Source organism: Melospiza melodia, chromosome 5 (genome assembly GCF_035770615.1).
Source record: "Melospiza melodia melodia isolate bMelMel2 chromosome 5, bMelMel2.pri, whole genome shotgun sequence".
Classification (NCBI taxonomy): Eukaryota; Metazoa; Chordata; class Aves; order Passeriformes; family Passerellidae; genus Melospiza; species Melospiza melodia.
In genome coordinates this window covers 36,099,661-36,124,681 of record NC_086198.1, presented here as the reverse complement: position 1 = coordinate 36,124,681, position 25,021 = coordinate 36,099,661, and the positions used below count along the sequence as shown (strand labels likewise).

The 25,021-nt window shown below is 39.3% G+C and overlaps 1 protein-coding gene across 10 annotated transcripts in view; it reads right to left on the bottom strand.

The window, feature by feature from the left end:
- BLTP1 (bridge-like lipid transfer protein family member 1) overlaps positions 1-25,021 on the bottom strand; it is an 87,068-nt gene that overhangs the window by 18,973 nt on the left and 43,074 nt on the right. For 8 of the 10 annotated variants that reach the window (XM_063157058.1, XM_063157059.1, XM_063157066.1 and 5 more), the window contains exons 32-58: positions 24,682-24,828; positions 24,208-24,335; positions 23,894-24,096; positions 22,303-22,500; positions 21,437-21,648; positions 21,057-21,208; positions 20,048-20,198; positions 19,106-19,258; positions 17,637-17,877; positions 16,878-17,026; positions 16,237-16,456; positions 15,425-15,583; positions 14,251-14,426; positions 13,993-14,168; positions 12,673-13,379; positions 11,257-11,484; positions 10,816-10,909; positions 9,791-9,841; positions 6,782-6,988; positions 6,445-6,683; positions 5,634-5,878; positions 5,037-5,142; positions 2,977-3,074; positions 2,691-2,876; positions 1,833-2,001; positions 1,139-1,350; positions 313-511 (exon numbers count right to left, since the gene is read on the bottom strand). In XM_063157058.1, coding sequence (XP_063013128.1) covers positions 313-511; positions 1,139-1,350; positions 1,833-2,001; positions 2,691-2,876; positions 2,977-3,074; positions 5,037-5,142; positions 5,634-5,878; positions 6,445-6,683; positions 6,782-6,988; positions 9,791-9,841; positions 10,816-10,909; positions 11,257-11,484; positions 12,673-13,379; positions 13,993-14,168; positions 14,251-14,426; positions 15,425-15,583; positions 16,237-16,456; positions 16,878-17,026; positions 17,637-17,877; positions 19,106-19,258; positions 20,048-20,198; positions 21,057-21,208; positions 21,437-21,648; positions 22,303-22,500; positions 23,894-24,096; positions 24,208-24,335; positions 24,682-24,828 — 5,206 coding nt within the window. The remainder of the gene's footprint in view (positions 1-312; positions 512-1,138; positions 1,351-1,832; positions 2,002-2,690; positions 2,877-2,976; positions 3,075-5,036; positions 5,143-5,633; positions 5,879-6,444; positions 6,684-6,781; positions 6,989-9,790; positions 9,842-10,815; positions 10,910-11,256; positions 11,485-12,672; positions 13,380-13,992; positions 14,169-14,250; positions 14,427-15,424; positions 15,584-16,236; positions 16,457-16,877; positions 17,027-17,636; positions 17,878-19,105; positions 19,259-20,047; positions 20,199-21,056; positions 21,209-21,436; positions 21,649-22,302; positions 22,501-23,893; positions 24,097-24,207; positions 24,336-24,681; positions 24,829-25,021) is intronic. The other 2 variants (XM_063157060.1, XM_063157061.1) reach the window with 2 other exon arrangements.

Here is a 25,021-nt window from a genome sequence, read left to right as displayed (position 1 = left end):
TATTAGACTATTAAAATCTTACTGGGATCTTATGTAATTGTATAAAAGCAATGCATTCAACTCTTACAATATCTCTCAGGCAAAACTTAAATTACTATAATTCTATATAAAGCGGTAAAGTTTACATTAATAAAGGAAAGCAACCAGAAAGGAATATAACCTTTTGGATCTATATTCTTTTGCTTTCAAAAGGCCCAAGTCTTTTCTTTAGGTTTATTGGGAAAGCTCAGCTGTTTTTCAAGTCAATGGCAAAGGCAAAAGTGGATTTATAGCTGAAATACTCTTGTCCAGTATGAAATCACCTGCACTTACATGCATTCATGACTAGATCTCCTCTTATTTCTGGTTTCCAGTCATCCCAACTTGTCTCAAAGCCATCAGCAAAGCGGATGCAGAAGTTTTTAAAATGACCTTTGCTAACCAAAGACTCTGAGGAACAGGCAGTGATGAGTGTGCTTTCAATAGTCAGGACTAAAGCAGAGCCAGTGTCAAGATCTGCAGAGTGGTTAGACTGGAAAAGAAAATCACAGGGAGAACTTACTGGTCAGTGCAATGCCAAAGTGATTACATTTCCTAAATGCCATTTATCTTTCCCTGTTAACTGACCCCTGCTCATATCTCCTTGTATTTTTCCTTCTCTGCAGAGAGTCTCAAAAGCATCACCTCTACCCATACAATGCCTTGCATTGCTGATTCCTAAATGCAACACCTACATTATACATTTATTTGAGCAGTGGGAGTCAGGCTCATCTGGAAAAGGAACAGAAATCTAGGTTTGATCAAGGGCTATAATCCATATGGCCCCATGAACAGAGAAGACAAGCCAAGGACCAATTCTTTTCTCCAAGAAAAATGACACCTGACTTGACTGAACAATGGCAAAAGGTACCTTTAGTTTTTATGTGATTTTTTTTTTTGGTGTTTATTTTGATGCGTACAATTATGTACAATCCTAAATGTACAGATTGATAAATTTCTAGCTCTGAATATGCACATCTATAATTATGTTTCACTTTAATTTATATTTCCTTTAATAAACTAGACCTTTTTTGAAGCTTATATCACCTGGTTCTTGTATATGTACACCACACACAAATGGCTGTTTTAACAGACTTGCAATAATCATGCTTTGGCTTACCTGGGGTGTGTTTGTGATGGGCAGGCAAATTCCTAAATCATTGACAGTCAGCTGAAGGAACAGAGTGCCAAAAGCCTGTGCAGAGGTTTGCTGGATTCCAGGCAGCATGTCCACCACTTCTTTTGTGGCCATGTGAATATCTTTATGCAAAGCCATTCTCTGTTCATTCCAGTTGTCATATGCTGCCTTGTAGTTCAGCCAGAACAGCACAGCTTAATGAGGAAACCAAAAATGCTTAATTGAAATCAACACCTTAAAAAATAATGTATAAATTCTTTTTGTAATCCCTTTTTACAGCTCCTCCATTACTTTAAGTGAGAGGATGTGTAACAATGGACACACACAGGTTCAGGGTGCGGTGATCAGGTCATGCTTCAAAGGACAAGATGGACAAACTTGATCATTTACCCAAGTTAATACATTGAAATACACAAAGTCCTGCTGTTCTCAGCATTATTCCTCTGTGAGGATTTACAACAGCAACTTGCTCCAAACCATCTAATCACCTCAACATGTGGAATTTTTGATGTGCAATGACAGATGGATAAATCTGTTGGCATGGGGGAGATCTCCCAAATTTCTCAACTACTTAACATGAAATACAAAGAATCTTGAATAATCAAACCTTTTGAGAAAAAAAAAAAATCTCTTCCTCAGTATGAACACAAACTTGTAGCAATTGTCTCTACAGTACCTCTGTCAAAGGCCACAGGCTGGGCAAAAACAATGGGTCTGTTCAGAGTAATGAGCACAGCCTCCCTGTCTGATGAGCCACTGATTTCTTCTCTGAGAGCGTTTCTTAATCCAATTCTTGTCTTGAAATAGGCAACTTGATGGAAGTCTGAGCCAGCTTCTTCATAAACCTTAAAACATTACAAAAAATGGGAAGAGGGAGGGGTTTGCAGCAGGGAAGAGTTCAGGGATGGGGAGGGGGAAGAAGAAAACCCCAAATTACTGCATTTGACAGAATATAAAATTAAAATAAGTTGTGTCCTTTCCTGTTTTTCTCTAGCCAAAGCTCCTTTGAGGATCTTCAGTATTCTTGAATTAAGGTCGGATCACAGCATTATTTTCCTTCTTTATCATAAATTGTTAACTAATGTAGCTATTTATAGATCCAGATTCTCTATTGTTGATTTACAAGTCTTAAGATTTCTCTTTGTCTGTTTCTTTCTAGGCATCACAAAACACTTTCATATCCTAGAACAAGTGATTCCAGGTAGCAGCAGGTTTAAGAGTACAAGAGGTACAACTGTCAAACCAAGACAGACAAACTAGGTCAAAATGTAGGTCTAGCAAAGCTTGGATCTCCTCTGATCTTATTATTTCATTCAAATATTGTAAAAAATTATATTAATATCAACAAAAGTTTTGAGTTTAACTCAGCAGAAAGGCTATTACTGTTCTAAAGGGCTAAGAAGTTCTAAGATATCATTAATATAGGAAAAAAAAACCGATAAAAACCAGCACTGTGCAACAACCTCTTAGCTTGGTTATGCAATTTTTTAATCACACATTGAGAACATTACATGTAAAGATTTTGAGCACTAACCTGATGTTTAACAATCTGTCCCAGAGCCAGATTCAAATCCACCTGGCACTTTCCAAACAGTTTGAGGTAGCTGCTACTTCCAGGCATTGCTTTGGTTTGCAGTCTGTTGGAGAGCTCGAGTTCTATCAAGCCCGTTTCAAACCTCACAGCCCGCATCGAGGGAGTTGTTGCTGTCACCTGAATTCCCTAATGGAAAAGGAAGGTACAAAGCCATGAGCATCTGGCTCAGAGACATGATGAGAAAGGAAAACAGAACCCAACCACTGTTTTGTCATCATAAGATTACCTTAAACTGCAGGCTCAAGGAGTAAAGAAGAATTTTTGGTTTATCTCCATCTGTTGTGCCATCGTGTTCATTCCAAAGAGGTATTGGCTGCTCCCCTCCTGTACACATCAAAAATGCACAATCACAGTTTTATCAAAGAAAACATTTTAAAACCAACACATAAAAAAGTGACCATAAATTAAGCCTCATTTTAAATAGTGACCAGTTGAGGATTTACAAAAACAAGTGATGATTGAAGACATGAATGCAGATCCATCTTCTGACATACAATTAATATCTCTCCTCTAAGAATGAAGGAACAGAGGCATGTTCCTCCCTCCTGGGAAATTTTCCATAGGAAGTCTCAAAGTCTGAAAGGATTAACACCTGCTTTTCAAAAAGGATGGTTTTTGTCCCCTGCACCAGTGTATCTCCTAGTTATCTGACAACACAAGTTTAACACTTGACTAAATACTATGCAAATCCCATGAAAATGAGGAAATCATATCAGTATTTTTCCATGAGAGGAAAGAATATTCTGCAATTATTTTATTTTTGGGTTTACTTGCTCATTCTGGCACATTTCATTCCAAGTTATGTACCCCTAAGAAGCAATCCTGGTTTTAATTCCCCTTGATATTTATCTACATTCCAACTTAGTTTATAGGAAGGGCTTGCTGCTGGAAAAGGCTAAGCCATTATTTCTCTCCAAATATGCCAATTGATCTAATTACAGTTATTTGGTGGTAAGGACAAGCAGTTGAATCATGGATTCAAAAAAAACCCCAAACAACAATCAATTTTTATCACTCCATTCTGTATCCGGATAATTTTCTTTTAATCAACACTGCCTTTAATTTTCAGATGCCATTATTATGGACTGCTCTGGTCATTAACTAGCCCTCAATCTGTGCAACTTCACCTTCAGTAATTGGTTCTTACACAGTTTTTATATAAGGATAATAGGCAAACAATACTTTAGTGCAACACAAACACTAATTAGAAAAAATACTGCAGCACATCACACTAATTGGTATTTTCAAGGCATTTAAAAAGTTATTTTGCTCCAAGCCAGAGGGACCAAGCCAATTTCTGTCCCCATTGTTCTGCACTGAGCATCCAGACCCACAGATTGCTGACCTGACCACGTCCCTGCTGAATTACCCAACATGGAAGGCAACAGTCACATTTGAAAAACCACCAGGAGGCTGCTACTGGCAATACAAATTTACAGTCTGGAAAAGCAGAGAAGCAGCACTGGTAATAAATTCCTCACATAAAAGTACAGGGCAGATTGAAAGGCTGGGTCTATGAAACACTGTAAAAGCTAATACAGCTTTCCTGGTTCAGCACTATATATGCTCCTCCACACAAAAAAAAAGTTCTGATAGAATAATGACAGCTGTCAGAAGATTTATTCTTGGCCCAAGCATTTTCTTACTACCAATACTAATATATTTTGGCTGGAACAAGTATCAGGGTGTTTCTTGTTAGCCTTCGGGGAATTTGGCATTTTCCATTTTCTCCACCGTATTTTCTAACTGCCTTGAGGGCATGTCATGAGGACTGCACCATTCTTTTATTGGATGTATATATCTGAATATACATACACACACACAGAGGGACATGAAAGGAAGCAGATGTACATACAGACATTCTTTTCACTTAGTTACCACTTGTTATTCTTTCCTCATGATGTTTCCAGCTATTGATGAATCTTACTAAACTAAAAACTTCCCTTTTAGGATAACTCAAAAAAAAGTTCAAATCAAACAAAGTGACTACAGAAAGTAACCCAGCCAAGGTCACATTATGGAGACACACAGAGGCTGAAGTCCAGGATACCAAACAACCCTGCTTCCCAATAGAAGTCCTGCTTATGATAGACCTAGAATAATTTCCAGAGCCTCTGTTATCATTTCAAAGTCCAGCTCTGCTTCCTGCTGCTGCTTGCAGTGCTAGAGGTGAAATGAGGGTGGCTGTGAAATTAATGAGCTGATTCTGACTGAGAGCTACATCATGTTGCCATCAAACAAAGTTTGAGGATCTTATTTAAAGCAGCTTTTAAGTGTTCCACTTACCTGAAACCTTCTGTATGACCTCATTTACTTCCTTCATGAACACTTTTTGCACAAATACTAAATGGTTTAAAAGGTCAGTCGTGAGATTATGTTCAAAGGAGCCAACCTGTAGAAATAGAACATTTGAGAACAAACATTACTTTTAAAAAACAGTGGATTTTCAGGTTGTTTTTTTTTTTAGCTGCCAACATCAGAATTCTCATTTACAAACATGCCAGACTATTTTTCTGACTAAAGTTAGTAGGAATGCCCTGCTATTCCCCAGCAGGTGTTTCTTTTAAGCAGCATCCCTTTTCTCTCTGGAAAAATTAACTATGGAAATTGGCACACAAGTAGAACTTATGAATAGAACACTCTGTGTCGAGCAGAGCATTTTATATCATTAAGGTTCTATGTCATGTCATTATTCCATTTATGGAGCTGTCTAATAAAAAAAATCAGCTATAAAACAATAAAAAAATAGATTTTCACTATTTGGGTTCAGCTTGTAAACCTGAGAGTTCTGGAGGAGGCAGATTGCTAAAAACAATGTGAAGGTGAACAGACAGAATTGTAATAGAAGGGAAATAAGTTATCAAAGATGCCTTGAAGCCCCACCTCAGCCACACAGCGCAGATAGTTGCCCTGCAGGTAGTAGCCCTGCTTGGCAGGGAGCTCATCGATGCTCCAGATCTGGTCAGAGTAAGTGTCATGCTCTTCCATGACATATTTCCCTGACATGGTGACAGGAGGCAGGTTGAGACTGGCCGAAGGAGGAATGGTTGACATGTCAGTGGCAGAAACTTTTGAAGTGAAGCGCAGTCTGTGGTTTGGAAGCTCAAAATTAAATCTGGTCTGGGCACCTGAAAAATGAAGGTGGGGGAAGAAAAGGTATGAACTGGCAAAAGAATCTCTTATTTATCTTTAAATTTAAGAACAGTTTTGGAACAATAGAAAAAAATGTAAATGGTTAAAACGTTACTGGAGTTCACACAGCCAAAGAACTATAAATACCTATCCACATGATTCTGGGTTGTCTTAATTTTTAGAGAAAACAAAGATTCCACAGTAATAAGACTAAGGGGGAAGTCATACAAACCACCTTGTGAATACTGAGGCCTTACAAGACTATTCTAAACCAGCATTACAAATCAAAATTTAAGTAATCAAGGATCATAACCTGATTTTGGCAGTTAGAGGGAAGCTTCTTGGGAGGATGCTATATATGAACCTGTACATGCCTTCACGGGCTCTTGCATTCTGCCTCTGGGAACTGTGTAACAACCACAGTAAAAATTCTCTATATGGGCCCACCTGGCTGAAGCCCATATTAAAAAAACCAAAGCTGATGACAACAGATTCAAAGCTCTAGCTAGAACTCAACAAACACCAAGTGCTCGTGGGTGCTTATGGAAGGCCAAACTGTCACCTGTCATTCCATGACTCCTCATTCTTCCCATCTTGTACTCCGCCTTCAGGGAGGGCAGGAGTGCTGCTCCGATGGCAATCCCATCGATCATGGCACTGAACTTCAGCACTATGGGCTTCTTCTCCAAACCTTCTGGCAGCTGGGGGAACTCATTTGTTTCAACTGGCGTCTGATTGATGCTCGTTGGAGTCTTCTCCGAGGGCAGAGGAGTGGCCACATCCTCCTTGGCTGGCTGGGGCCTGTGGACCGGGACAAAAGGCAGGAAACCCTCGCTGTTAACCCGCCCAGGCACCTGAGGTGCCAAAGCCTGCCAGGGGAGGGGTGTGGGAGCACTCACGCGGTGGAGGGCTGGCGGATGAGGTCGGAGATCTGCTTGGAGAGCTGGTGGGAGCTGCGCACCATCATGCTGTGCAGCGTGGCCGGGTGCTGCGGGATGTTGATGCTGATGGCGCCCACCTTCACCACGGCCGCGTTGTTGGTCTTGAGCCCCCTCTGGGCGCTGTACAGGGCCTGGGATTTGGCAATGCTGCACTTCACCACAGTTCTGGCAGCAAAAGGGAACAGCAGTCATTTGCACGCCCTTCCAGTTGTGGGTTAAACTGAGTCTTTAAGTGTTAGCTGAATTTTGCAGTAATATTATCAACTACACCCACATCCCTTTGTCTCTCACTTTACACACAGATGCACTACATGCCACAAACAACTACATTACACTTAAGAGAACTACATGTCATGCATGCCAAAAAATACTTATACCAAACTCCTATCCTTGCTTAGCCTAAGGTCATTTCAGTGCATACACACCAGGCTGCACATAGACAAACAAATTTGCACACACAGAAATAAAAAAAAGAGCCTTCCATTACAACTCCTGTTCAGGAATAATCTTGAATAATGCTTTTAGTAAAAACTCAGATTTCTGAGTTTTGCATCCAAATAGGTCATTGGAGGAAATACTTAACAGTAAATACACAGCATGTGATTCATAAATTTGTGCATTATATTGATGTTCGATTCAAAGATATTCTTGCAAAACATATTATCTAAACTTGATTTTAATATTGAGGAGGATATAGTTCACAATGGTTACCCAAGATAAAAAGATAACTGCACTAAGCAGACAGTTTTTGATGTCATTATAGAATTTAGGCAGAGCAGAATTCACTAAACTCCTATTAAAAATATATTGAGGTAACACATAAATGTTTCTATGGTCAATTCCTGGAGGATTACCCAATGGAAGTATATTATGCAGCCAACACAGAATTACAGCCTCAAAGAGAAGGACATGTAGTTGTCAAGATGCAATACATCAGCTAAAATGGCTGAAAAATAGACTAAAAATTGAATAAAATAAACTATAGACTATGTAAAATAGACAATATAAAATACATAAAAACATTCAATGCAAGTTTCTCAAATACTTTATTTCATGGGGTATAGCTAAAATACTTTTTGTATAATATTTAAATTGTTTATAGACAGTTTGGTCTCATGGTGGAAGATTCATTATTCTATGAACTCCACTCTCTAAGTAATGTTTCTTCTTATTCTTATGCTAAAATACCAGCAAACCCAAAGCAACCCAGATGTGGAAATACAAACCAAAGAACAAAAGGCATCACCCTTCTGCTTATAATCAAGAAATACACAGCACTGTAAGGCAACCACTGGCCTATCAACAACAAATTAATTGCCTCAAGTTCAAGGAACACTCAGATTTTCACAGCTATGCCAGAGATGCAAGTGACCTAAAGCAGTTCAGAATTAATATTTTAGAGCAGACTGTCAAGTAAAAATGATTGCAAAATATGTGATGAAGGAAGAAACAATTCACAACAATTTTCAGAAAAATATTATACAAATAAACATTACTTAAGAAAAAGCCAGAATTGCTTTAATCCACCACTTTATAAGAACACCATTATTTTTCTTGATATTTGCTCCTGTCCCACTCTCTTCCTGCTACCATTCTGACTCAACTGTTGTGAAGCCAATCAAGAACACACTTCCATCTCCATCTATAAACACAAAATACTACTGCATTCAAACCATTTTAAACATTTCCTTAATTAAAAATATATTACACCAGTATGGCTGTTGCAGGAGAAAAAGCTCAGCAAAATTAACTGTGCTTTTCTCCATATTTCATGCAACAAATGAATTTCATTGCTGCTTGCCTACAAAAAACCTACTTCCATGACAAGAATGTGGAACAACTGCCTGGCTATCCATTTATTATTGAACATTTGCAGTTTGCTTACCTACAGTGACATGCCTGTAATACACCTGGTTCTATCTCATTAAAATCATTAATCATTATTTAACTTCTATACCAGTAATGCTTCCAGAAAGAATTCTATATTCTCATATCAATACTATAAATGATCACTCTCCAGACAAATGAGTGACAAAAAGTCTTTGTCCCACTGCAGAACTGACTACAAGGCCAGTACTCAACAGATTTTTGCCATGTTGTAACAAGTATGTGGGGGAGGAAAAAGTCAGCAGGAGGCCAATAACACACAGGAGCTACTGCACTGAGTCAGCTGTGTAAGTAAAGGGATCCTTCCCTTAATTCTAGACAAAAGGAATTCACTTTCTAAGCCAGAGACTCCATCATGACACACCACCATAAATCCAACATGGATTTATCCAGTCCTGTTCATCATTTATAATTTTGTTGACCACATCATATAGCAGCCAATTCAACAACTCAGTGATGCCCTGGTTTAATGCTGCTACCAGACAAAAAGGAACACAAATCCCAGTATTTGCCCTACATCACTTGTAGTTTTCAGTCCATCACCTCTTCTTCCAGAGCTATAAGAACATTTTAAAATTAATCCTGCATTACCACAACACTGAATAAATAGACACAGATCTTCAGCATGCCTGGGAGTTAAACCAGCACACAGAGAAATAAAGACAAAAAGGAACAGCCCTGTCCACGATGACACCACAACTATCACTCCAAGCACAGCAGTTCCAAAGCAAATCTCACCTCTTGTTCCCTAACATTTATCAACACTATTTCAGCTCATTAAAATAAGTACAGGAGCAGATCTAAAGAACTTAAGGGCCACTAAAACCATTCCAACATTACAGTAGTGAGTGCAGTGCAACAGCAGTCCCTCAAACTGTATTGCTAACATTGACAAGGGCTTGTTTCAGGCAGATATTTAGCAGGCTTCATTAAAAAACTTTATCTAGGTAATACTAGATGATGAACCAGGATGTATTCAAGCATCATCTGCCTCCACAATCACACAGAGTAGGAAAGCAGCCATTATCTACACAACACGGAGTTAATTGCAAGACTATTAAACATAATAATATGACATACAGAAACTCTTGTTTGGCTGTGCTTGTAGGAGATGTAGGAAAATCCTCCAGTCTACAGATGAAGATTGAAGAGAAAGCAAGAAAAACAAAAACAAAGCAAATAAAGAATAAACAGTCATGCAAAATTAGTCAGTTAATTATTTGTAACCCACAATATGACACTTATTTTTAAAATTACCAAGGTGAAGGTTTTGGTTTTGCTCATGTTTGTTCTTTGATCTTGTTGTTTTTAAGATTTATCGTTATTTCCCTCCTTTCCTTTTGTACCCTCCCAATATGTTCATGACTGTCAGATTGGAACTTTTATTTATCCCTCTGAAACAAACTTACTGGAAGCAATTTAGATGAGGAAATTATAAAATTCTGTATGTTTTAATTTCTATGTAGCATCCTGCAAACTACCCAGGAATTAAAAGGAGAGAGAAACTCAAGTGACATTGTTTAGCCCCTTTCTACAAGAGTCATGTTCTCAGACCAGTACACATACTGAGGGTTACCCAGCCAACACCCAAATTGTGTGAGGGTGATCTGTGCTACAAAGAATTGTGGTTCAGCTCATTCTGCAACTCAAACAGAAAGAGATGCAGCTGGGAACAAATTAAAATAATGCATGGCGTTTTTGAGTCTGTGAACCTGGCAGAAATAAAAAAGCCAGAACAATGTGGATGCTGAGCAAGTGATTCATGATGTTCATGCACAGGAAGTGGTTCTCCTCCCCTCCCCTGCCACCTTGTGTCAATTATATAAAGGCTGGAGAAGGGATATTAGAACAACAAAACTAACATGAGAAAACAAAGAACGATGCATCATGAGAGTTGGAAAATATGTCTACTAAAGAAACACTATAGCTCTTGAACATTTAATTACCAATGAATAACTACCATCAGAAGATTAATTACTCCCTACAAATCTCATATGGTTTGAGCCTACAAGTTTCAAAAAGCAATTAGAAGCACAAGAGAAATACTACAACTCATAACACTTTGATGAATTTGAACAATTTTAAATTGTAGACTTCATACTTACTGGATATTTGGGGTAATTCCCTCCAGCAGGACAATATTGACACCTCCAATGTGAGCAGTGGCACATGTCTCAGTCATCTTTTGGTGTAGCACATCTTCAGGGAAAAAATTTATTTAACAGCATTTCAGTCAGTACAATACTTCAGGTGTGCTGACTGTTTTTAAAAATATTGCAGCAGGAAAATAACTGAAAAATTACAGCTTTAGCAGTCACAGTAAGTAATGTCAAATATAAAATGTGACAAGAGAAAAGCTTTTGAAAAATGACTGACTGTCTTCTAAGATAATTTCCCCCATGGCACTTTCTGAAAAGCTTGCAGCATCCTTTATAATAATTTTTTAAAAGCACTTGTTGAATATTATTATATTACACACACATACTGCACACGCACATGTAAAGCTGCCATGGAATTGTTTCAAGAATGCTTTTAGCTGATCCCACCTTTCATTTTCTCTTTCAGGGTGAAGCTGCCGTGGATCCTCTTGAGCTCAGACTCCATGGTGAGGCCGCCGATGTCGGCCTCCAGGTGCGTCCTGTTGACCATGCCTATGCCGAAGACGATGAGGGTGACGTGCTGCGGCTCCGCGGTCACCAGGCTGCGCTTGCGCCCGTTGTCCTGCTCGTTCTCAAACACCACCCTGCAGGCCGGCTCCGTGGGGCTGCGCACACCTGCACACAAACACACCAGCAGCTCCCTAAGGTTCCTTTTGGGATAAACCCGGGCCATATCCCACTTACATTTCCAGTTCAAACTGAGGATCATAGATATTCCATGGCAAGAAAACTCTTCAGGAAAATTATCTGTGCTTCATTCACTCCACCCCGATACCACTGCAACTGAACCGAATCCAAGACACCATGGAGACAATAATGAGCAATGTGGTTTCATTATTACTCACAGATATATTCACCTTATATAAATATTTGTAATGATCTGGTTTTCTTGTTATACCAGAAAAATGCCCTGACAGTTTCCAATTCACCTGTTTATTTCAAATTTGATCATTGCACGGGCAAAGATTATTATAATTCATCTTTTTGGATGGACAAGTTTTCCTTTTCAACATTCAGGAAGCTAAAAACAAGATAAGAAAATTTACACTTTGTTCAGATGTTGATATGATATTCTGTGGTTATGATATTCTGTGCATGAAAGACACTGGTATCTGTTTAATACGAGTTCCCATCTGACACTCTCAGAAGTTTTTTGTTCTTTAGTTAAAAGAAGTTCAAAGAAAATATGGCAATAGAGCAACTACACCATCCCCTGCATATTCACAGCAACCTAAGTTCAGCAACAAAGAGAACGATGCTAAGTCATCTCTCAGATTTGCTGCTCTGTGTTGAAATACATTAGAAATAGTAATAATCACACCAGATCTCAAAGTTTCAGATGAGAATAAGGCCCAAACACTTGTAATCTTTGTGGGACTTCACCAAAATCACTATTGCAGCTTTCCTTCTCTCACAGCAAGATTCACAGATTTTTTTTTTTTTTACTGTCAGTCATTCTCAAGGCAGAGATTAACTTCCTCAGGATGGCTTTATGTACCTGCTTGCATATTCCCACGGAATAATAATATGCAGCATTTCCATACCCCCTTGAACACAAAACAGCACTTTGGGAGGAACAAACTCAATCCACACTATGCAATTAGTGAGAAAAGTTAAGCTTTCCTTTTGTACATCATCTTGGTGAACTAATCGAAAGCTCACCTCTGTCCTCATCACTTGCCCCTCTAATCCAATTCAGACAGGATGGGCAGTTCACAAAAAGACATCACGAGCAAGCTTTAGAAAGCACCATTTAAACAAAACCACACACAGTCGGTTATTTGGGTTCATGAACCACTTTACCTGTTGGTCCAAAGGTTTCAGAAGACTTTTCTAAGATGCCAGTGGGATCAGAAATGAGTGAATAGAAGTTGAGCAGTTTATACATATTTTGCCAGCACTCTGCAGAGGGCTCACTCTGCTCCGACACAGTAATGGAGTCAGAGTCATCCATATGGATGGTCACGTGGTCAACAACATCTTTGGAGCCTTTCCTGGACACTTTGGACGTCCTTCTCTCCGACCTGCCCAGGGAGTTCTTGTTGCGAGCCTCCTTCTTGTTGTTGTCGTTGTTTGTCCTCTTGCCCTTGGCGTTGTTGACGCGGGTGCCCCCGTTGAGGCTGCCCCGGGAGCTGCGGCTGAAATCCGAGGAGCGGAAGTCGCGGTGCTTGCGCGTTTTGAAGGTGGGCGTCGGGGAGGCCGAGCCGGCCGTGTACCTGCTCAGCTTGATGTCCGTCTGCGTGGCCTTGATGTCGTCGATCATGGTGCTGAACTGGTGGATGAGCCGCACCAGGGCCATGTCCACGTGCTGGCTGATGGACTGGCAGGAGATGGTGAAGTTGCAGTGGAAGGTGTTGTAGTAGCGCTTGTTCAAGTCGTGGAAGGAGAGGGCGTTGGTGGAGTTTTGAGGGGTGCACATGGATTTCTCCATCACCACGGCGCTAATGCTGAAAGTCTCCAACATCAAAGCTGGTTTGAATTCCAGAGGAGGGAGATTGACAGCTCCTTGCCTGAGGAAAGGAAAGGTACTAGTTACTACTGTGCTGCTTTTTATGAGAGTGAGAGTCAAATACAGCTTACATCTAATTTACTGAACCCAGCCTTTTATTTCCCTTAGGATATCACCTTTTTACCACAGTTCTAAATATGATAAAATGAACTTTTACAGTTTCACACTGTGTGCTACTAACATAGAAATCATCTAGTTCTACAAAACCTAGTTTGGCATGCAGTCATTCCATTACATCCTAAAGCTTTGCCCAAAATTGGTCCGGGGGAAGATTGAGCATTTTCAGAAGAACTCAAATCATTATTATTTAGAGGATTAATTATCAAACAGCACTTCAGAGCCACTCAAATTCCTCCCCACTATTATTTCCACCAGCTCTTCCCCTTCCCCAATCTCCAATTTTCAAAAGGAGCTAAGATTCAAATAGTTACAATTGCCAAATAATTCCGTAGGAGGATTAAAAAAAATATTTTAACAGAAAGACAGAACAAAAGATCAGAAGAATAAAGGGCTGGTCCTTATCCCATGAAAGTACTTTGGAAATCTGTCACCACATGAAAAGCCTAATTTCTGTTCTTTAGCCAATACACATGTTTTTAAATCTCTCATCATACCTTCGGGCTCGCTTGCTTTTCCTCTCCTTTGCAGTGTCTGAATCAACAATATCTGCTCTGAGGCAGTCCAGAGTTCCTGAGAAGGAGAGGTACTCTCCAAAGTACATCCTGTAGCACAGGGGCATCGCATCCTGCGACTGAATCCCCGTGTAACTCAGCAGAGGTTTGAACACAACCTACAAAACAAAACCCACCCAATGAGTTATGAAAGTCTTGATCATTTCCACACTCCTGCTCACCATGTGCAACCCCAGTTACCTGTGCATCTGCCAGCTGGACAGCAGGAAAGCCCTGGTTGCCCTCTTCTACCCCTGCAATGTCATCCTGGCTGGTGCTGTGCTGCGAGTGAGTGCCATCCAGGGTGTTCTGGTCACTGGACAGAACCGTGTTGAAGTCTGAAGCAGAGGGGATGGTAGGAAGATTGGGTGCCACACCTGGAAAATAAATACCCATGGAACACTAACACCACAGCAAATCTTACCACCAGTGACTTGATAAATTCAGCAGGATTATTTACACAGATAAACGAGCCACAGCAAGGTCTGTAGCTTCACTAAAGGTGGCATTCAGGATAAAGAAACAGCCTGATATTGCTGGAACGGGTACAGATTGCCCAATTCAAATTTGCAAAGAGTCCTTCTGCAGAGAAACACATTCCAGTTTACACAGGAACCACAATAGTTCAATATGTACGGCAATCTGTACAGCACAATGATGTTTGTAGGATCAGACTGTTGGTTCAATACTAAAAACAAACTAAAGCAACTGCTTTTTGCCTAAGATTAATATAGCACAGTTGAAGGAGTGTTAACAGAAAAAAGATTCCAGTGTAGTGTTAGCGAAAAAGAAAATTAAGACACACACTGAAAAATCTGAATGATGACAGGCCAAGAAGAAAAATAAATGAGCTGCAATAAATTGTTACACCTGGTTCTTTAATACACCTATGACTTTGAGAAATATATTTTTTCTTTATTCCCTTCCACAAGTTAACCCATTCCTAAGTTACTCCCAAACACGTTTAGTCTCAAAATTCAACTGAGAAAGAGCAAGGATTCCAATGCACAAATTACAAAATAAGCATATGCAAATTAGATCCAAAATAGCCAACAAAATGAAGGAACTCAGCAACAGAAGAAGATTTTATGGTTTAAGTTTTGGCAGCTACACATTGCTTTGGCAGCCATACTGCTCCAAATGCAAGAAAAAGCTAAATTTTTGGAGGCAGGGTGAGGCAAAATAAAACATCCATTTTGCTTAAATCCCATGTTTTCATTTCCCAGGTTGCTGTGAAGTTCCACAAGTAATACTTTGAACCAATTAAGTCCTGTTGATCATAAATCACTCCCTCCATTACTTTCAGTCAGAAAGTGGCAAACACAGGCCCAGCCAACCCAGAAGCACCTGGAACTCAGCTGCAAATGAGCAATACCTGTTGGAAGGCTGTTGTGCCCAGACTTGGTGGCTGGGCTTTCCTGCACGACGCTTCCCCTGTTGCCCACGGCGTTGGACATCCAGTTATAGAAACTCACAGAGGAGGGCTCAGACAGCAAAGGGTGCTCAGACAACATGTCTGTGGCCACAGTGTTTCCTGTGCAGGTAAAGCAGAAACTTCAGCATTTCTGGCATCCAAGTCAGCAAAAACAAGGAACATGGCATGATTTCACTGCCAACAACTAGAAACTATAAAAATAAACCTAATTCTCTAGGTTTATTCCACTAAATTATGTGTCAAATAGCACTACCACAGAAGTTACAAGGGGCACTAATGGTTGTTGCGCTACACATGGCTTTGTATTTGCTCATTTCTACCATTAATTAGAGGAAAGGAATCATTAAGAAACCAAAATACCTTTTTTTCTGAACAATATTTCAGTCCCTGACAGCAAAGGAGAGAAGTTTTAGAGAAAACACAATATCAAATATAGTATATATTGTACATACACAGAAAAACTGATAAAAATAGTCTGAAAAATAACACAGAGCATAAACACTTCAATGCTTCAAGCTTCTAAAATATTTATTGAAAATAAACATTTTCATAAACCATGACTAAATCTTGAATTTATCATATGCAAACTACAGTAGTGAAATAGTATTTTCAGCTCTCTTTTTGAGCTACTCAAAAGGTTAAGAAAAAACAAATGCAAAACGGTTATTTCCTTATTCATTCAAAAAGACTAGGAAATTATGCCACATCATACCTGTTTATGCTACATCATACTTTTTTATGCTACATCCTACCTGTTCGTGTTAAAGAACTACTTTTAACTGCAGTTGAACTTCTTTGAGGAGTCCCTTCCAACAGATTGTGCAGGCTAGGAAAGCTCCCAGTGAGATAGCTGAGCAGACTTTCCTTCCTTGGGCTTTCCCTGACTCCCATTCCAGAGCGGCCAACGTGCACTGGTGAATCTGTAGCTGTGTCTCCACTGGTGTAACTCAGGGAATGATATGGATGGATGCCCTGTGAGTAGAAAACAAATTAATGAAGTACTGTAGAAACTGCAAAAACAAAGTAATATTTAGTCTGAATAAAAGGTTGGAGCACAATTTTAGTACAAGTCACTGGAGAGTTTTGCCAGTCTTTGATTTTGTACCATGACAGTTAAATCCTTGTTTGTGCCGCCATAAATAATAAGATCAAAGGCTGCAAAGGTTAGGGCACATCCTTAAATGATGCACAGGAAGTTAATTGGCAAGAAAACAAAGAACAGATGAAGAACACAGACCAACTGCTGGAGCATCCCTTTTGTAAGGTCAGGAGCACACCTTCCATGCACTATAGTAACTTTCTGCATGCATTTACCCACCTGCAGCTACAGAACTGCTCCTGAACAGGCCAGCCAGACCCCCCTTTGCCCTGGTGCCCAGCCCTGTGCACTCACCTTGATTTTGAGCACGGAATCACTGTGGGTGTGAGTCTTGGACAGCTTCCTCATGATCTCAGCCCCGGTGACGGGCCCGGAGGAGGCGCTGGCAGGGGGAGGGCGGTTGGCCGTTCCTTCCAGCAGCATCGTGTGCTCGCTCACCGTGGCTGCACCAAGCAAACACTGTCCTCATTCGGATAATCCTGGTTCTCCAAATCTATCTAGCATCAGGCACATCTATCTACAAGCAGTCATGAACTTCCCAGTGCTGGCACACACCCACACAGTGCTGTCTGATTTATAAACAAGTAAGAACACCTCAGACAGGCGTGTGCTGGGTTTTGTTCAATAATCCAAGTGCTTCTGCTTAATTAAAACAGATATTTGAGAGAAGGGGGCAAAAATTTCCTTTATACTGTATGTCTACATACAGGTTTCTCACACAAATGTCTTTGCTCTCTTAAAGCTGCTAACTGCTGCCTGGCTTTTGATTGAAATGTAGTAAATAATTAAGTTGATTTATTTCGTGCGGGGAAAAAAGACAAAAGACAGGAAGAAAGAGAGGTCTCCTGTTTTGTTTTTCCCTGAACAAACACTAATTATTGTAATACTATAATTACCATTGTTAGCAGCAGCCTCAGAATGAAGGTGATATATATAAAAAAAGAAGCTGGATAATTCTAAGGAGACTATAATGTATCAAACACTAAAAGTTAAGAAGATAAAAATGTCTGAGAGGAGCTGCTTGCCCCTGTGAATTTTTATGGATGAAAATACCTGCATCAAATTCAAACTCTGCTCCATCAGCACTTGTGTCACTCTGCAGGCCCCCTCCATTGTCCAGTCCAAGGCCATCCTCATGCTCGTGGCTGGCATTTGGTTGCAGCTTCATTGGCTGGGCTGGTCTGTGCAAGCTGACTCCTTTAAAGGCTGGGGTGACCACAATGAACTTCATCCACTGCCTTGCTAAGGCAACCAGACCTTTCTTTAAGGTCACTAAGGCAGGAAGACCATCACTCTTAAAAAAAAATAAAATATATATAATTAAAGTTCATATCACAGCATTTTGAAGTAAACTGGAGGGAGAAAAAGGCAAAGCTCTCTTAAATCTCTATACTTAAGAGGCTTATGACAAACATGCTGGCACCATCACACATCAAGCAAGAAGCCAAGGAGCTGACAGATAAAAAATTACAGCTTCATTGAACACAGTAAATACATTTATCTACATGACCTGAGGAGCCAGCCCAAGGGGCCAAAAATAAACAACAGGAAGCAGGTTTGTTAAATATGAAGCTAAAAGCACTTGAGTAATTATCAGGCTCTGAGCTATGGGCTAAGATTCATAGCAACTTTGTACAAACAGAAATGAAATTAAAAAGATTATTTTTTCAGTTGTTCATAAGCCGTGTTTTTGGAACATAAATTTGAGGCCAAATATAGGGATTGTTTTGATTACATCACTGAATTGTCCTAAAGAAAACAAAAGCTTGGCATTTTAACCACAAGTCAAACCGTGCTATTTGTGCCACAAATTGTGCTATTCCTGATCACTGGCTCTCAGCTGAATATGTTGAAAACCAAAGTGTTTAAATCTGACAGCTGTGGAATTGGATTATGTAAATGACATAAAATCAGGAATAAAGACTCCTCCCTTCTGCCTGATGTTTGTTCAAATAACTACTTCCCACTACAATCTTAACACTCTAAAGCCATCAAAAAAAATATTAGATTCTTAAACCCTTAAGTTTGTGCAATTCTAGTTCCTTTTTTAAACTGTCTGCATTACCCCAGTGTTTCTAGAAAACTAGTTCCAAGGAGAGAATTTGGAATAAACTAACCAGTTCATACACTTGCCCCAATAACTGAGACTCATTCCATTTTAAAACCATGAAAAATGAAATCATATAAAGTCCATTGAAGTATGACAGAAGGAAATGAAATCTGATAAAAAAAGCCATATACAGTTTTAAAGGCACACCTTTTTGGTTTATGATCTCACATATTTACTAATAAAATAGATCAATAAGCATTATGCGTATATACAGGTCACAAAAATAGCAGATATCAAAGAAAATGAAATGAGAGAAACAATATCTACTTATCACCTGAAAGATACATATGAGTCTTGCTTATATTTTCTTGTTTCTTAACCTTTTTCAAACTGTTGCCAAATTTAAGACATTAGAATCGGTATATCTGAAACAAAAGGACTGAGATATTTCCAGTTTTCCTGGGTAACTCACCATAGTGGCATCCTCAATAATGGAGTAATTTGCCTGATGAAGGTAATGGTGCAATATATTACAGAGTAAACAAGAGGGATTTTCTTGCAAGAAACGAGCCACTTTGGTAAGCCTGTTGTACTTGCTTCTCAGAGGGAAGTGCACACTTTTATTCTAGATTAAAATAAAAACATTTTCAGCATATGAACACTTGCAAACAGCATAAAAGAAAAGATCTCATCTATAAGACAACAAACATCTAGCCTCATTTTGAACTTCTGCAACAAGGATTTGGCTCATGGGTACCCACCTTATTTTAAATACTGCATGTGAAAAACAACTCTGGATGCATATTTACATATATGAAGCAATAAAAGAAAAGCCTGGATTCAAACTGCAGGCCTTATAAAATTACATCTAGACTAATAGACATACATGCAAAGCTAGCTGTAATTTTTGAAGGAACAGGCACTTTTCAAAATTTGGTTTAACACTAGAAAGAGAGCAGGAAGAAGAAACAGGAAGGGAGGTAGGAATAAGAGACTGCTGCCAAGGATAATTTTTGAGCAGAGCAGAAAACCAGCATCACATTTAGGTCGTCCACGTCACTAAGCAAGACAGGATCTCAGCATGGGTGTCACATCCAAATCTTCCCACTAGATGGTACCAATCCAACCATCAGCAAACAAAAACACTCCATAGAATATACCAGGCACCACAGCCATACTTCTTACTCTTATTTTACCTGGAGATGCACTCCTGTAAGAAGCATGAGACTTGGCTCTGGAATTCAGACTATGTACAAAAACTACAGCTTTTTGCGATCTCTTGTGACAAATTGCAAAGGCTCACAAGAGATGCTCTAAGTGTGCCAGTGAAAACATCCAGCATTCCAAAACCTATATTTTGTCTATCACACTGTCCTGTTCTGTTCTGCTCACTGATTTTGTAAAGGCCATTTACCTCTAGAGCCTCTGTCATGATGCACCCCATAACAGCACAGATTCGCAGGGTTCCTTCTGTTTCCAGCTTATTTAACGATGACTTCACTTGATCGATGGGAACAAGCCAAGCACCAACTGCAGGCGTTGCAGTGCTCAGGAGGTTCAGCTGCCTGTGCAGACAGAGAAAAAGGGGTGTTCACAGGCACCAGCAGCAATGAGCAGGATTTTCTGGTGCTCTTACGAACGACAGTCATGCAGGTGGGGCATTGATGCAAAGTAATAAACACAGACTCAGTGCCCAGAAAATAAAACTGGCAAAAAGGACCTGAGGCAATTTCTGTTTTACTGACTCACACACTGATGATTCTTCCCACTTTTGCTACTGCTATTCCTTCCTTTTCCCATTTGTATTCCCTACTGAAATCGTACAGTTTAAAATGTTCATCACTGACTGAATCCCACTGAAGTGTTACATGTCATGAAGGACTTTTGGTAAAGGGCTGAGGTAGGAGTACCAGCAGAGTACTTTTTAACTCATGGCTTTGTACTGACAGACTGAAACATTTGGCTTATTCTACATACATGATGTGAAAAACTATCTTAGAAATACACATCTAGAACTTTATAGTGCATGGCAGTTAGATCATGCATGATATCCAGTTGAACACCAAAAGCACTGAGCTGCTCTCTTCACTGGCATTTCATCTACTCAAAACAAACACCTTCCCCTGCCTTTCTCCCTCATATATTTCTATCTCACCAGAAGTTGCTAGTGAGGGCTTTTGGTTTCATTTTGGTTTTTTTACTCTTCAGTTTCTCTTCTTTTAATTTTCTTGTAAGAATTTTCTAGCAGCACTTGCTTCAGTTTTTTATTGCAGTAATTTCTGTGGAAGCCTTACTGTGATATACACAAAATAAAAATTATCATTTTCAAAGCTTCAAATTCCATTCAGAACCTAGCAAATACAAATGCAATTTAACAAAGCAGAAGTGTCATTTTCCCTCTTTTATATCAGGTAAAATCATACCTTGAATATATGTGGGCTGGGGAGCGCACATTGGTGGGAGCTGCAAAACTAAACCAAATTTCTTTGATTGTCAACTTCATGCTGCAGGAGTCAGGGGGAGGAGGCATCAAAGGGATATCTTTTTTCAGATCATCTGATTCAACACCTTCATCCTTCAAAAACAAGGAATCATGAAGTTAGAAGGGAAATTGACTTCCAAAATTGTTACACTGAAAGGTGCTAACATACCATACATGCTCATAGTTTTTTTTTCCACAGGCATTTAGGCAAAGCAAAATAAATTAATGCTCCTCCTCCCAAGGGACTCTGCAGAAAGCTCAAGTTTAGTGTCCAAGCAGACAGGATGAGTGACTAATGACTTCTACCCAGATTGAACTAACCTGCTCATCTGAAACAGAATTTCCATTAATATCTGAAGAGGGACTTATTCTGTCACAAGGGAGGTTATCTTCTGACACATCAGTGTTGTAGCCACTGCCAGTGGGGGAATCTGAAGAGTTGTTTGACGCAAGCAATCCACCTCTCTCTGTGTCTCTTGATTTGCCCATGACTCCAAATGTGTTATACAGCACTGCCCCAGACTGTCTTCCCCCTGTAAAAACACCCAGAGTGTAAAGGTTGGCAGCTGTAAAACAGCTGTAAGTTATTGCCCCCACAGAAGATCTGTGCTTAAGCAGAGAAATACACAGGATTTTAGCTAAACAAGATGCATTACCATTTTACTCAACAACTTATCACTACAATTTTGAGCTTCTGATCCTTTTGAGCTTCTACCACAAGTAGATGAAGAGTACTCACATAAAGACTTGGTAAATGTTATTTTCTGAAAAAAAGTAACCCTGATGATAGAAAATACACATATACTAGGTGGGTTTTTTTTTACTTTTTGTAACTAGCTTTCCCCTCCCACAGCAAAACTCTGGCTACTCTGGCTCTATAATGCATTTCCTGTGGATAAGGTGAGGATTTGAGCGATGAGTGAAAGCATTAATTTCAACCTTAAGTTCAGAAACTGATGAAACCAGTTTACATAAAATTATTTCCTATACTATTATTAGTGGTACTTACAACTAAAAATGTCTTTATTGTATAACCTATGAAATTTATTTACCACAGAGATGTACTATTCAGCATCACCCAGATGTAACAATTTCTAATCAAATAATTGCTAAACCAGAAGACCTATCAACAGAACTGTCACTAATCTCATTAAAAAAAAACAATACACAGCCTTGAAAAGCTTTACCTTTTATAGTTAAATTTTCAATTCCACACTCAAACATTATCCAACCCCACTTCTCTTGACTAGGACCAATTCGAGCTACATCTGGAACAGCTTGCTGATCTGTTTCATCCACAAAAGTGAACTCATCCAACTCTTCCAAAGTAAAAAGAACTTTTGATTTCCCAAAAGGAATGGCTGTTATTGCACAAGTTCCAATATCTGTGAAAATAAATAAGATAAATAAATATTTAATATTTTGCTCCAAAATGGAAAAGCTTTACAATTTCCAAAAGCTCTCTGAAGTTTAGAGTGTTTTGTGGGAGTTATCCCTTTAGTATTCCTCAAACGAGAAGGAAGGGAAAAAAAGAAAGAAAAAGTTTAAAATTGAAACACGAGCAAGAAAAAGAAGCACAAAAAGAGGGCAAAAAAGCTTTGCTCCTGGTCTGTAAATATGGGCAGGATAATTTTTAAATTTGAAAAAAAAAACCATAAACCAAGGACTGAGCAGTATTTTAAATCACTTTATACCTAAATATCAAATACCTCAGGCAAAGAACTACACTGAGACACATTATCCCCCCTCTAATCCTTACTCCCTGCCTCTAATTTGTAAGTGCACCCATGTTTGAAGTAAACATCAGATGCTAAGATCCTCAGAAAGGCTCTTCTCAAACCTTTTAAACAGAAGATGATGACTTTTCTTGGTTAGAACTCCAAAACTGGATCTCTTGAATGCCTGTGGCATATCTGACACAGGACACCACTGCTAAGATTCCATCCATAACTAAGTAAAAAGGGAGGTAACCATTGCAGTGCTCTTTGTTTTCCTCCAATTTCATTTGCTCACTCATCTTTGCACAGCAATGGGATTTTCTGTTATTTATTTATTTATTGTGTATTGATTCATCATCCTGGTTTTACAGAGTACTTCCTCATGTCTGAAGACTCCTGATCCTTATGGAACAGAATCAAAACTGGTGTAGATTCCATCAAACTTGAAGCAGTTTAACAAAAACAGCCTCTACATTTGATCATCTTTTCCTGGTTTGTTTTTCCAGGATCAGGAGTTAGAGCAAAATTTAACTCCTAGCTTCTTGAAGGCATTTCCTTAACACAAACAACAAGGAAGTCAATGGGATAGATCTCATTTTCAGCTTTAGAGTTGTTACAGTTCAAAATCTACAATGTATCATGCTGAAATTTCTGGCACAACAGGCAATTACTGAATGTGTTAGAATGCACTAAGAAAGCAAAGAAGTGTAATTCATTCCCTACAAAAGGTGACAAAAATGGTAGCTGAAAAGAGATTAACTGGAAGAAAGGGAGCTCAGGCCTCAAATTCCAGCAGTGCAGGTCAATATTTACAGGGCAACACAAACTGCTCACAAGTCTGTCTTGACACCTTTTAGTTTGCCTAAGTTTAAATCTAGCACTTAGTGGAATAGTAATTCATCCCAAACTTCTTTTTCAAGTATCTGCAAAAGTTCTGGGTGCAAGTAGCTTTTCATCCATGTTAACAAAACACCTACAACCAAACTACAAGATGAACACCAACTGTAACTACTTGCTTCTATTAACACTGACATTTCCACATTTTAATATTGTTCAATACCTGTTGTATCAAGACCTCTAAGTTGTCCATGAACACGATGGATGTTCAATTTAGCAGCAATTTCTTTTCCTTTTTCTGCTCCAGAGTTGGATCTCAGTGAGCCAGAGGACTGGGGCTGCATTTTGCTGGTTTGGATGTAACGATCAAATGCGACAGAATTCCTCCCAGCTTCTGCATTGTTCAAAGTCTCCTCAACTATACCCCTTGACAATATCAGGGAGGAAAAAGCAATTAAGCAAACCTCAAGATAGACAAAACCAATGAAATCAACATGTCTGAAGTTTATGACAGACAGTGACATGCACTGTTCTTACCTGTTCATACGAACTTGAGTAGCAATTCTATCAAAACACAAAGCTACCAGGGAAACGTGAGTCACGGTTTTGCTGGAAGAAACTCCTGGGGATTCATCCACAGATGCTTGTAGCAAACACAGGTTCACCTGCACACAGAATTCCAAGAGAGTACAGACATTTAGAAAAGCAAGTTACATCAATCACTCATTTCTGATAGAACCTTGTCTTATACTTTGAGTAAAAAAAAAAAATAAAACCATGACATCCAGAAGATAATTTAAAGACATGGCAGCAAGTTACCTCTATGGTGGTTGATATTTAACTACTGCATGTCTACCATCGAAAAATTAAGCAGTTCCAAAATTCAAAACTTTAGTTCTCTAGCACAAATGCTTAGCTTCACTTCAGCTTTTGGGGAACGAGCAGGGATTCAAAATAAAAAGAACTTTGTGAGGCACTTCTTCCCTGATAAGCTTTAAAAAAGATTGTTACCTTTGGAACTGTAACATTGGCCTGAAGACCTTTAATTGTCACATTATCTTGCTTAAGTGAGAGATTGGTCTGTGCTGGTCCCTGGTTTGTTGTTCCTGTTGTGGTGGTGTCTATTTTTGTTCCTCTGATGTCTTGCTTTGAAGACAACTTGAAGAGGGGAGAAAAATAATTTATTAGCACAAACTCAAGAGCTGCTGAGCTCAGGAGAAACAGGATATTGTATTAGCATTGAAGCAGAAAGAGACTGACTTTATTTTAGGCAATTTACCATGATTTCCAGAATAAAGGCTGCAGCACTTAGAGGTACAGTAGGTCTAAAACCATAAGGGCAGCAGTGCCA